The 13,900-nt window shown below is 43.7% G+C and overlaps 1 protein-coding gene across 1 annotated transcript in view; it reads right to left on the bottom strand.

The window, feature by feature from the left end:
* Nucleotides 1–8,397: 8,397 nt before the first annotated feature.
* The window catches only part of spon1b (spondin 1b), a 102,742-nt gene continuing 97,239 nt past the window's right edge, over nt 8,398–13,900 (bottom strand). The window contains exons 13-16 of the mRNA XM_061677370.1: nt 11,410–11,577; nt 11,126–11,284; nt 10,227–10,478; nt 8,398–10,139 (exon numbers count right to left, since the gene is read on the bottom strand). Of these exons, the coding sequence (XP_061533354.1) occupies nt 9,976–10,139; nt 10,227–10,478; nt 11,126–11,284; nt 11,410–11,577 (743 nt within the window). The 3' untranslated portion in view covers nt 8,398–9,975. The remainder of the gene's footprint in view (nt 10,140–10,226; nt 10,479–11,125; nt 11,285–11,409; nt 11,578–13,900) is intronic.

Here is a 13,900-nt window from a genome sequence, read left to right as displayed (position 1 = left end):
CTCCTCTGGACGTGTCCAAACCATCGAAGTCTGCTCTCTCTAACTTTGTCTCCAAAACATCGAACCTTGGCTGTCCCTCTGATGAGCTCATTTTTAATTTTATCCAACCTGGTCACTCCGAGAGCGAACCTCAACGTCTTCATTTCCGCCACCACCAGCTCTGCTTCCTGTTGTTTCTTCAGTGCCACTGTCGCTAATCCGTACATCATGGCTGGCCTCACCACTGTTTTATAAACTTTGCCCTTATCCAAGCAGAGACTCTTCTGTCACATAACACACCTGACACCTTCCTCCACCTGTTCCAACCTGCTTGTACCCGTTTCTCCACTTCCTGACCACACTCACCATTGCTCTGGATGGATGGAAAGTCCTCCACCCTTGCTATCTCTTCTCTCTGTAGCCACACTCTTTCCCCACCACCCCTCTCATTCATGCACATATATTCTGTCTTACTTTGGCTAATCTTCATTCCTCTGCTTTCCAGTGCATGCCTCCATCTTTCTAACTGTTCCTCCACCTGCTCCCTGCTTTCACTGCAGATCACAATGCCATCTGCAAACATCATGGTCCGCGGGGATTCCAGTCTAACCTCATATGTCAGCCTATCCATCACCACTGCAAACAGGAAAGGGCACAGGGCTGATCCCTGATGCAGTCCCACCTCCACCTTAAATTTGTCTGTCATACCTACAGCACCTGCTGCCCTCGTACATGTCCTGTATTATTCTAACATACTTCTCTGCCACTCCAGTCTTCCGCATGCAGTACCACAGTTCCACTCTGGCGACTCTGTCATAGGCTTTTCTCTAGATTTACAAAGACACAATGTAGCTCCTTCTGACCTTCTCTGTACTTTTCCATCAACATCCTCAGGAATATCATCAGGACCAACTGCCTTTTCCATTTTTCATCCTCTTTAATGCCTTTCTAACTTCCTCCTTACTAATCATTGCCACTTCCTGGTGCACCACTCTTGCCTCCTCTATTCTCCCTTCTCTCTCATTTTCCTCATTCATCAACTCCTCAAAGTATTATATATATATCTATCTCGCACACGACTGGCACCAGTCAACATATTTCCATCTCTATCCATAATCACCCTAACCTGCTGCACATCCTCCCCATCTCTGTCCCTCTGTCTGGCCAGCCTGTATAGATCATTTTCTCCTTCTTTAGTGTCCAACCTGGCATACATGTCATCCTATGCCTCTTGTTTGGCCTTTGCCACCTCTACCTTTGCCCTATGTCGCATCTCAATGTACTCCTTTCGCTTCTCCTCGGTCCTCTCAGTGTCCCACTTCTTAGCTAACCTTTTTCCTTGTATGATTTCCTGTACTGTGAGGTTCCACCACCAAGTCTCCTTCTCTCGTTTCCTGCCAGAAGATACACCAAGTACTCTCCTGCCTGCCTCTCTGATCACCTTTGCTGCAGTAGTCCAGTCTTCTGGAAGCTCCTCCTGTCCACCGAGAGCCTGTCTCACCTCTTCCCGAAAAGCTGCACAACACTCGTCCTGTCTCAGCTTCCACCACATGGTTCTCTGCTCTGCCTTTGTCTTCCTAATATTCCTCCCCACCACCAACCCTACTTTACAGTCGGTAACCTCCTTCAGATTACATCGTCTGCACAAAATGTAATCCACCTGCGTGCTTCTACCTCCGCTCTTGCAGGTCACCTTATGTTCCTGCCTCTTCTGGGGAAAAAAAGTGTTCACTCCAGCCATTTGCATCCTTTTTGCAAAGTCTACCACCATTTGTACCTCCAAGTTCCTTTCCCTTCATCTAGCTCCTTCCAGAATTTCTCTTTCACCTCTAGGTCACATCCTACCTGTGGGGCATAGCCACTAATCACATTATATATAACACCAGACATTCTTAGCCAACTCTTCTTTTAAAATAACCCCAACTCCATTTCTCTTCCCATCTACACCATGGTAAAATAATTTAAACCCTGCCCCTAAACTTCTAGCCTTACTGCCTTTCCACCTGGTCTCCTGAACACACAATATATCAACCTTTCTCCTAATCATCATGTCAACCAACTCCCGAGATTTTCCTGTCATCGTCCCCACATTCAGTTCTAGGCTGTGTGCTTTCCTCTTCTCTTTTTGCCGAAGAACGTTCTTTCCACCTCTTCTTCCTCTTCGACTTTGACCCACAGTAGTTGAATTTCCACCGGCGCCGTCAACCTGCAGGGCGGCGGACGTTGTTAACCCGGGCCACGACCGATCCGGTATGGAATTCTTTGTTTGGCAAAGTTTTAAGCCGGATGCCCATCCTGACGCAACCCTCTGCATTTATCCGGGCTTGGGACCGGCCTACAGTTTGCACTGGCTTGTGCCCCCCATAGGGCTGCATTCTCAGTATGAATGTATAAGTATTACTTATAATGTCTGGACATGCTCTTGCTGAGACAACGGATGGTCGGGGACCCTCCCCCAGGGACCAGGGCATTAGTCAACTCCTGGACAGTCTGTGGTGTGATATGGCGGCTGTGAATTCAACAATACATGATGTCCCAGAAGTGCACCAATGGAATCAGGTCAGGGGAACAAGCGGCCAGGCAATTGCATGAATGCCTGTATCATCTAGAAACTGCTGACAGACAATTTAGCCTAATGAGGCCGTGCTTTGTACCAGAAAGAACCCAGGGCTCACTGCGCCAGCATATGGTTTGTCAATGGTTCTGAGGATCTCACCCTGATATAACAGCAGTCTGGAACATCTGAGCAACCATGCAAGGATATGCCTTGTTGGATTTATCTTGCCCAACATTATAAAAAATAGACACAAAAGGAATGAAGACGCTGGTTTCTTTTTCTCATGAGGAGGGCGCATGGGAGATTGTTCAGATTACAGCCTCTCAACACGCTCTAAACAATCTCTCCCGTCGCTCCTGCGTTTATTTGAAAATAGGGAGGTTTCTAAGTTTACAAGACATAACGTACTAAGCTACAAGACACAACACACTAAGGGTAGGGTTTCAAGGTGAAAACATGGCACCAACACCTGCCACGTCCTTCTCTCAGATGATTCCTGCTGAGTCATCTTCTTGAAGGCGAGACATCTTTCTTTCTAAAAATTGTCCATAATACTAATGCAAGCTAAGCAAATAAATGATAACTTCTACAATATATCCAACATGCCTCCACTGACCAACCACACCACTCCGTACCACACTTGTCTTGTTAGAGGAGGCAGTAAAACATTCTCCATAACATCCCAAGAGTCGATGTCCATCATGTGCATCGGATAAACCTGCTCTTGTCCGTGAATAGAACAGCAGGCAACTGGCAAGTCTGCCCATTCTGGTGTTTTCTGGCAATTGCCAGTTGGGTTGCACAGTGCCAAGCTGTAAGAACAGGCACTTGTGGATATTGGATGTTCTTCTAGACAGAAACATACACAGGCCGTGTTGGAGTTGCTCTACCTGAGCAAATTATTTGGGCTGAACATCATGTTACTGCTAGTGGTGATGCCACACGTGTCAGGAACTAGCCTGAAAGAATGGGGTGAGGCAAACGATAGGTTTCTTTGGGCTGATCATGAATGAAAACCATTCCTAAATAGAGGTTATTTTCAACTCTCCGCGTGTTGTCTGTTCCATTAGCCACAACAGCAAGTGAAATTGATTTACATTTCTAACTGGACTGAAAACTCTGTACTGCAATTTGATGGAAAGACTGTACTGTATTTGAGCATCTATGAGAGACTATCATTGACTGGGAGTGGAGGGATGCAGAAAAAACGATAGACGTTCATCATGAAAGCCACCAGTTGTGCCCTGCTGATAATTTGGTTATGCAAATGTGTAGGTGTAAAAAAAAAAAAAAAAAAAAAAAAAAAAGCTTAATTTTCATATATTCCCACATACTCTTACTCTTTGCTGTGTATCCCCACATTGTCATTATCAGATCATTAGGTAAACTGTATCCAACCAGTTTGTTTTGTGAATGTATTTAGCAAAATAGGAATGCACAAATAGGAAAAGTCAGCAGAATAACCATTAAGTTTCATTTACTCAAATCGGGAAAAATTCTGCTGTTTAATGAGCGAGTCAGTGTATCTATTGAATGTTGAAGGGACTGAAAACTTATATTAAACACATCAACAACTGAAACATTCAGTATGTGGAATGATATCTCATGCTGTACCCAGACAAAAACTTTAAAGACCCTATGAAGTGAATTCTGAGATTTGTATATAAATCCATTCATCATAAATGTTTGAAGATAATTGTCGAAAACATTGCACAGACTGAGAACAATGTAGAATTCAATTGTGGAGGCACATCCATCCATCCATTTTCTGTACCGCTTTATGCTCACTCAGGTCGCGGGCGTGCCGGAGCCTATCCCATCGCGCAGGAGGCGGGATACACCCTGAACTGGTTGCCAGCCAATCGCAGGGCACACACAAACAAACAACCATTCGCACTCACATTCACACCTACAGGCAATTTAGAGTCTCCAATTCATGCATGTTTTTGGGATGTGGGAGGAAACCGGAGTGCCCCGAGAAAACCCGCATAGGCGGGGCCGGGGATTGAACCCAGGTCCTCAGAACTGTGAGGCTGACGCAATAACCAGTCGGCCACCGTGCCGCCCTGGAAATACTAACATTGTGATATGACATTCATGCAAAAAGCAGAACTAATGTATGTCACAGTTCAATATTCAAGTGGGATCATTTAGTGCGTTTTGTTTTAAACCCTAGCACAATGTTACCATCCACCTGGCAAAGACGCAATCAGAACCATCCATCCATCTTCTACCGCTTATCCGAGGTCGGGTCGCGGGGGCAGTAGCTTCAGCAGGGACGCCCAGACTTCCCTTTCCCCAGCCACTTCATCCATCTCCTCCGGGGGGACCCCGAGGCGTTCCCAGGCCAGCCGAAGGATGTAGTCTCTCCAGCGTGTCCTGGGTCATCCCCGGGGTCTCCTCCCAGTGTAACGTGCCCGGAACGCATCCGGGAGGCATCCAAATCAGATGCCCCAGCCACCTCATCTGGCTCCTCTCGATGTGAAGGAGTAACGGCTCTACTCATCATCCCGGATGACCGAGCTTCTCTCCCTATCTCTAAAGGAGAGCCCGGACACCCTGCGGAGGAAACTCATTTCGGCAGCTTGCATCCGGGATCTCGCTCTTTCCGTCACGACCCACAGCTTGTGACCATAGGTGAGGGTGGGCACGTAGATCGACCGGTAAATCGAGAGCTTCGCCTTTCGGCTTAGCTCCTTCTTTACCACAATGGATCGATACAAAGTCCGCATCACTGCAGACGCTGCACCAATCCGCCTGTCGATCTCCCGTTCCATTCGTCCCTCACTCGTGAACAAGACCCCAAGATACTTGAACTCCTACACTTAGGGCAGGATCTCATCCCCGACCTGGAGAGGACACGCCACCCTTTTCCGACTGAGGACCATGGTCTCAGATTTGGAGGTGCTGATTCTCATCCCAGCCGCTTCACACTCTGCTGCAAACTGCTCCAGTGAGAGTTGGAGGTCACGGCTTGATGAAGCCAACAGAACCACATCATCTGCAAAAAGCAGAGATGCAATACTGACGCCACCAAACCGGACCCCCTCTACGCCTCGACTGCGCCTAGAAATTCTGTCCATGAAAGTTATGAACAGAATCGGTGACAAAGGGCAGCCTTGGCGGAGTCCAACCCTCACTGGAAACGAGTCCGACTTACTGCCGGATATGCGGACCAAACTCTGACTCCGGTCGTACAGGGCCTGTATCAGGGAGTTCGGTACCCCATACTCCCGAAGCACCCCCCACAGGACCACCCGAGGGACATGGTCGAACGCCTTCTCCAAGTCCACAAAACACATGTAGACTGGTTGGGCGAACTCCCATGCACCCTCGAGGACCCTGCCAAGGGTGTAGAGCTGGTCCACTGTTCCACGGGTCTGCTGGGAACGTCTGGCGGAATCCCCTGTCAGAAGGAGTTTCAACACCCTCCTCCGACAGAACTTTGCTCATGTTCCGGGGGAGGCAGGGGACATCGAGTCCGAGTGGACCATGTTCCGCGCCTCCATTGCTGAGGCGGCCGACCGGAGCTGTGGCTGTAAGGTGGTCGGTGCCTGTCGTGGCGGCAATCCCCGAACCCGTTGGTGGACAGCAATGGTAAGGGATGCCGTCAAGCTGAAGAAGGAGTCCTATCGGGCCTTTTTGGCCTGTGGGACTCCTGAGGCAGCTGATGGGTACCGGCTGGCAAAGCGGAATCCAGCTTTGGTGGTCGCTGAAGCAAAAACTCGGGCATGGGAGGAGTTCGGTGAGGCCATGGAGAAAGACTTCCGGACGGCTTCGAGGAAATTCTGGTCCACCATCCGACGTCTCAGGAGGGGAAAGCAGTGCACCATCAACACTGTGTATAGTGGGGATTGGGCGCTGCTGACCTCGACTCGGGACGTTCCTCAATTCCACTGACACGCCTTCCCATGAGGAAGCAGAGTCTGGGTTCTCTGAGGCGGGTTCTCATATCTCTGGGGTTGAGGTCGCCGAGGTGGTTAAAAAGCTCCTCGGTGGCAAGGCCCCAGGGGTGGATGAGATTCGCCCGGAGTTCCTCAAGGCTCTGGATGTTGTCGGGCTGTCCTGGTTGACACGCCTCTGCAACATCGCGTGGACATCGGGGACAGTGCCTCTGGATTGCCAGACTGGGGTGGTGGTCCCCCTTTTTAAGAAGGGGGACCGAAGGGTATGTTCCAACTACAGGGGGATCACACTCCTCAGCCTCCCTGGTAAGGTCTATTCAGGGGTGCTGGAGAGGAGGGTCCGTCGGGAAGTTGAATCCCAGATTGAGGAGGAGCAGTGTGGTTTTCGTCCTGGCAATCAGAACCAAGAAACAAATATTACAAATTAAGGCTTGAATTGATTGCATGGTCAGGCTTTAGAATACAATGAAATAAAGTGTGTTCTTATACTGTATGTCTAGTGTGTGTGTGTGTGTGTGTGTTTGTGTGTGCTTAAAAATGTCCCTCTCTGACAAAACCCCTGGCCCCAGCCTGAACCCCCCTCGTGAAACTGGTCTCGTTCTGCCACTGAACGCAATGCCCCTCAGATTTAATTTTTGTTCTAAAAGGTATCTTCCTGGTGAGCTCTTTGTAAACTACAATCCTTTCAGATATGTTAAACTTATTACCAGCCAAAACCTTGCCATCCATCCAATGTGTACCACTTATCCCGTTCAGGTCAATGACAGGGCACATAAAGACGGGCAAGCTTCTACAATTATACTATGGCAAGATTTTCAACTGTGCTGCCTGCTAACACTTCCGACACTGCCTATTAAAACAAAATATATTTTTCTCTGACTTGACACCAGAGGCAAACGTTATACAACCACCAGACATCTTGTGTGAATCTAATAAGCCAGCGAAAAGCTGTGATTTTTATTAGATTTAGCATATCTGCCTCTGAGGTGTCTGTTTAAATTGTAACATATAATGAGAATGAATGAAAACCAATCCTGCTGTCTTGTGCAAACGATGCTCATCAATATTAAATGTTCAGTGGAGCAGCTATTTGAGCATGCAATTTCATACGAAGGCACTCAATCACAGGCAGAAACACTGTTCCAGTAGTTTATTAGTGTCAATATGGTATGTTTTTACTTTATATTCTAAATAAATACATACAGAAGAAAAACATTTCTCATCTCAATTCTCTCTTTTGAACAACTCAAGACTGGGCATTGTGCAAATACATACATTATTGTATTGTTACTGTATACCGGAACAATATTGAATATCATTATAAGAAACATGAATATGTAGATCTAAGAAAGCATTAGACAACGTGTACTTTTAGGATGTTCATGACTGTTGTGTAGTCGCATTGAATTATTGACAAAGAAATAGCTAAACAATCAGTCATGTTGCAAATGTTCAGGATTTACAGTATTTTACTGTTGGGCTTGAGCAAGTTAGATTGAGGAGAAAGGAGCCTCTAAGTTTTGTGCACCTCAGTTGAACTGTTATACTATATTTTGTGGATCCAAGGCACTGATCAGAAAATTCTGTTCAGACTCACGGTTGAGCTGGAGCCTATCCCAGCTGACTCTGGGCAAGAGGCGTGGGACACCCTGGTAGTGGTGTGGAAAATGCAGCTAAGCATATGAAAAATGTATTTTCTTTTATGTAAAAATGTTCTAGTACGCATGATTTTTTAAAAAGTCTAGTTGTTATACAGTCTTAAGATCCTCTGTGCTGAAACCGATCGTTAAATATGTGCCATTACCATCTAGTGGGGTGAAAACGTAAGTACACAAAAGGCGTGGCAGAAATGGTTAAACTACGTGTGGGCAAATTGGTAGTGGGAATACTGAATATATGCCAACTTGTGTAAATTCTTTTTTTTTTTTGCGTTACAGCACATCCTGTCTCTCACTATTTTGTTTCGTATTTGTTTGCTTTCATACATAAAACTAAAACAAACATCAAATGCAATTTTTTGACATTCGCTTTTTTTTTTTATTGCGTGTTTTACAAAACCGTCACAAAAGAAAACAAGGAAAAAAAGGCTTGAAAGCTGACAAATCCCCAACGATCCCACAAAAACGCCTGCAGTCATAAGAGATTTGAGGGTCATGTTTATCAAAACAGGAAAAAGATGACAACATCATTTCCTAGGTAACGATAAATAACACTGAATGTTAATGCCACATCACAATAAAAAGTAGACTACAAACCTAAAACTAATTAAGGCCAAAACACAAATTGACAACCCAACAATTTATCTAATGTGACACTTTTAATGTCTGCTTTTCACAGACTAATGAAGGCAGATTTACTCATTTAGCATTGCATTTTAAAGTGGATTGTTACAACTATCATCAGAGCAAAAAAAAAGAGAAAATAATACTGTACATGCTAAAATAGTCAGAAAGATTGCAGTTTTAATGCTACATCAGCTGATATGGCAGACAGAGTAACAAATACAGCATATGACAGTTACAGTTAACAGTAAAAAAAAACATTTGAAGTGTATGTAGCAATTTGTAATCATTCCATTTGCTACTCATAAATGTTGGCTAGGCAGCAGATAAACAGTCAATTAATTAATCTTTACAGACTCGTTTTGTTCACATCGATGTGTTGAAGAAATACTACACCGCTGTTTAAGTATATTCATTCTATAACACAGCATGTTTGACGTGGTTTACCGTGCTTAAAAAAATGCTTTACATATTAGCTGTTTTTCTGATGGTTTCTACCCTTCAAATGGTATTTAAACAAGTCAACGTGAAAAGATCATTATCTTTTTTAAATTAATTTTAGTTGAGCTGATCATTTATCAGATATTTTAGCATGCGATGTTAAATGACTTTTTGCCATATTAGAAAATCTGAATGATCATATAAAGTGAGCAGTATACATTTTTAGTCTATGTCTCAAGAGAATGAAAACTGGTGTTATTTGGAATTGATAGCATTGGAAAAAAAGTCAATGAAGTCGTCATTTCCTCTTTATTTTTTAAAAATTTGAAAATGTAAGTAATATGTTTTGTATTTCCCGAGAGTTTTCAAGTATATATTGTGCACACTAGATAAAAGAATTTAGTTGGTGCGTTAAAAAGGTGATACGTTGCCTTATCAAGCGGAGGTAAATTTTGTCACGAATTGCTCTAAATCATTCTGATCCCAGTTTCTGATATGTAGCTCTAGTTCATGCCCCAGATGTCAAAATTACCAAAATACAAGTAAGCTAGAGTGCTAATACCCTTTAATATTTCTGTAGTGCTGTAAATTATAAAAGAAAAGAATTAAAAAAAATAAAGAAATCATCCCTGTCCACTGAAGGTGCACACAGGCTTCACGTTATCTTTTTCTCTCGAGACACCTCACTAAGTGCAGCTCTCCCCTGCCGTGTACACTGTAACATCATTCTTGAATTTTTTTGCAATATCAAACACACACCCATAGAAAGATATTTTTCCTACTACTCCCTTGTATAACACAACAGCGTCCCCTAGCAGGAATTAACGTTACAGGCGCGTATCTCCTTGCGGTCCTTGCAGTTGCCCATCAGAGTGCTTTTAGCTCTTTTCTTCTTCAGCATGAAACGCTCCTGGATGCCCCCTCCACATGATTTGGTGCAGTCTGTCCAGCTGGTCCATGGCTGCATCCCGCAACCTTGGGAGCAAAAGACAAGACAGTCGCATCTCTCGTGATGCTCTCATGTGGCGCGCATTGAAGAAGAATTTAAATCTCATCGCCAACCTGACTGTTCCTCTAATACTGCACCTCGTCCCTGTTTACCCTTTCTTCTCCTCTTGCCTTCACCTCTCTCGTCCTTTGGTTTTGATCGGCACTTCCTGAGCTTGCATTTCTTTCGCTGAATGGTCTCGGGACACGTGCTGCCCCCGAACTGTGGCTCCCGTTTTACCATGCGGGTTCGGATGGTGTGTCCTTTACCGCAGGACTTGTTGCACTCTGACCATTCCGACCACTCTGAGACCATGCAATCAATAGCTGGAAGAAATTAAGAAAACATGTACACACACATACACGCCAGCATGGATGCATGCACACACACGTTTGGGTTGATAGTGTTTTGTAAAGAAGAACAGACATATTTTCTGAATAAACGTAGCCCAAATAACTCATGACACACACAACATTTATACTGAAAACCACTGTGCAATGTTTTGAAATCCCAGTAAAAATTTGTTGGCGTTTGTAGTTGTAATGTGAGAAAATGTAGAAAAGTTAAATTGGCATGAATAGCTTTGCAAGCCACTGCAGAGATTACACTTTATCTTTTAATTCTAAGGTTGTATGTATCAGCCTATCAGGGCATAATAAAAAGATTTTTTTCCTCACCGGGTTTTAAAATCCAGTTACTCTTGTTACTCTTTACTCTACCTCTTGTGAACAACGAAGCATTACCTTTTACATTATTATCATTAGTTTAATGACATCCCAGCATTAAGACAGTGGTGAATGTTTATTTTAAATCAATGAATTTACCACAACTTATAATGTACGAACAAAAGAACTGTACCACGAGCAATGGACTTTAAAAACTTTGCCCAAAAAGGCTTTTGAGGCAAAATAAAATGCTTCCACGCTGTTGAATTAATGACATAAAAAAGGCAGAATGATAGTGGGATACTTACAACACTCTGGCAGCATGCACTTCTCTGTCTGTTCCAACTCTTCATTGCACCCTGCGGGATCCGACTTCAGCATCCTCTGGCGTGTCCGTAGGCCACGCCCACACGTGACGCCACATTCGCTCCAGTCAGACCATGGTGACAACATACATGGGATGGTAACTGTAAACACATGCACACACTATTGAAATCAATAAATTGAACCACAAAGAACATCAACTAAAAGTTGGTCTCTACTATATTTGATGCATTTATATTATAGAGAAAGTAAATAATTCTTAACTCACAGCAGTCCGGCATCATGCATTTGTCAACTTCAGCCACCTCGGTTTTACACATTGATCCGTCTATAGGAGTCATTTTAACCATCCGCTCACGTCTTCTCATACCCATCCCACAGGATACACTGCACGGATCCCACTCAGCCCACTCAGTCACCACGCAGCTGCTGGCTGCTATAGGGTGGACAAAAAGACACTTTGTGGCAAGAGTCGTACACTCTTGACATAACAAACACTTTAAAATGAGTGCAAACTATGTAGACAAAAGTAAAGAGACAGCTGAGCATTATGCCAAACGACACTGAAAAAGAAAGGTTTTACTTCCTCTGGGAAGAATAGCATTTGGGAAGTCATTGATGCTTGACGAAAGGGCCTGCCCGACAATCTCATCAACATTGTATCCTATCCCAAGAGGTCTCCTTATAGGACCAAACCAATCCAATTAAGACTTTATGAACAATGCTTTGGGCACAGTCATCTGGAGCAGAAAACAGCCAGCTCCAAACAATTTCCACCAAGTTGAAAGCCAAGAATTGCACTGTTACATGACTTAAAGGACCTACCTAACCCGATGAATATTGTCACTTATTTCATAGTACTGGACTTACAATTACTTATTTCAGGCTTGTTGTCTGATGACACACGTCTTGGACACGTCAGCCTGTCACAGGCTGACACGTCAAGTTCAGACGTATTGACTGGATCACAAATGTCGCTAAGCTGTTGGAAAAGAGTTCCAAAGGATGACACAGGTGTTTCTGTAGGGTGAATGGCGGCATTGTGTGACACAGGCAGACTTTCATGTGCACGGCTGGCTGTCATGATGGACAACTGCCATCCTGACACCATGTTCGTATTATTTTAACAGGCTTGAAAGTTTGATGAAATAATTTTTGGATGATGACATTAAACAGATGTTTGATTTTGTGACCAAGGCTTTTTGTAAGGTCATGGGGCTTGTCTGATCGCGGATACCTGATGAGGATCTCCTGGCCAAAAGCTCAACGTCGCTTAAAACTGTCATCAATCATCACCAAAATGTATGTGGACATCTCTTTTTATGCCCACCTACACCTCTGAAAATATCAGAACAATCGGCACAATGTTGTTATTTTTTTATGGACGTTTAAGTGTTTTCCTCTCCATTGATGCTCACTAGAGAAAAAGGAACACACTTTATATTCATAAAATCCATAATATTTGAGCTATAGTCTTGGTAAAAGGGAGCATAAGTAGAGATGTTCCCATACATTTTGATTGAGGATTCATGATAGTTTTCTGATATTAAGTGATATGGCGCTTTTCTACGCTTACATTAAGCGCTTTAGACTGTCCCCGCTGCGGCTGCCATGTTTACCATTTCAATCAGTGGCACCTTAAAAAAGTCGCAATTTTTCAGCATATTAAATTGGTGATTGAACATAATTTTGCGGTGCTATAGCTGTTCTTGTGTCAGAGTGCAAAGCAACGGTAAATGATTGCTTGGTTTCAAGAGGCTTGCAAGGATTAGAGTCACTGTTGCTGTTGTGTTCGTATCGTTTTAAGCATGACACCCAAATAAATAAGTGACTTTTCAGCATATTAAATTAGCGATTGAACATAATTTGGGGGTGTTAGTTGTTGTTTATATGAGAGTGCAATGATATATGACAGCAATAGAAGGCATAATACCAACTAGAACATAGCGGTGCTTGGAAACTCAGGAAAGCTGTCATTTTATTCTTGTTATTAACCCTAACCCTGAAAAGTTGTCATTTTGGAGATGAAGGGATTTCACCCGACAGCTACAAAAAGGTGGGTAGTGACGCGCTACATTTACTCAAGTAGCATTTTGGATAAATTGTACTTGTCAAAGTAGTTTTACTACAGGATAGTTTTTACTACTTCTAGAGTACTTATGTTAATAGGAAACAGTACTTTTAATCCGTGACAATAATCTAAATGCCGCTAGCTATTTAAGCGAAGAAGCTCATCCATGCTTTTATCTCAAATAGACTTGAATATTGTAAAGGTCTTCTGACTGGACTCCCTAAAAAGAGCATTAAACAGCTGCAGCTCATTCAGAATGCTGCAGCTTGGGTTCTGACCAGAACAAAGCGGTGCAGAACAAAAGTCAATTCTAAAATCTTTACATTGGCTTCCAGTTAGCTTTAGAATAGATTTTAAAGTTCTGCTACTGGTCTATAAATCACTAAACGGTTTAAGTCCTGAATACATGAAGGGAATATAAACCCAGTAGGGCTCTGAGATCGACAGACTTAGGTCAAATAGTGGAGCACAGAGTCCAAAGCAAACATGGTGAAGCAGCATTTAGCTATTATGCTGCACACAAATGGAAGAAGTTGCCAACAGAAGTGACGTCAGCCCCAAGTTTGCATGTTTTTAAGACCAGGTTAAAAACCTCTTCTGTTTCCCCCATGCTTTTTAGAGCATTTCCACTTTTAAATGATATTTCTTGCACTGTATGCTGTTTTAATTGTATTTTTCCCCCTCTTTG

The sequence above is a fragment of the Phycodurus eques genome, chromosome 5 (assembly GCF_024500275.1).
Source record: "Phycodurus eques isolate BA_2022a chromosome 5, UOR_Pequ_1.1, whole genome shotgun sequence".
Lineage (NCBI taxonomy): Eukaryota > Metazoa > Chordata > Actinopteri > Syngnathiformes > Syngnathidae > Phycodurus > Phycodurus eques.
The sequence above is the reverse complement of the archived record's forward strand: the minus strand, read 5'-3'. Positions and strand labels throughout refer to the sequence as shown.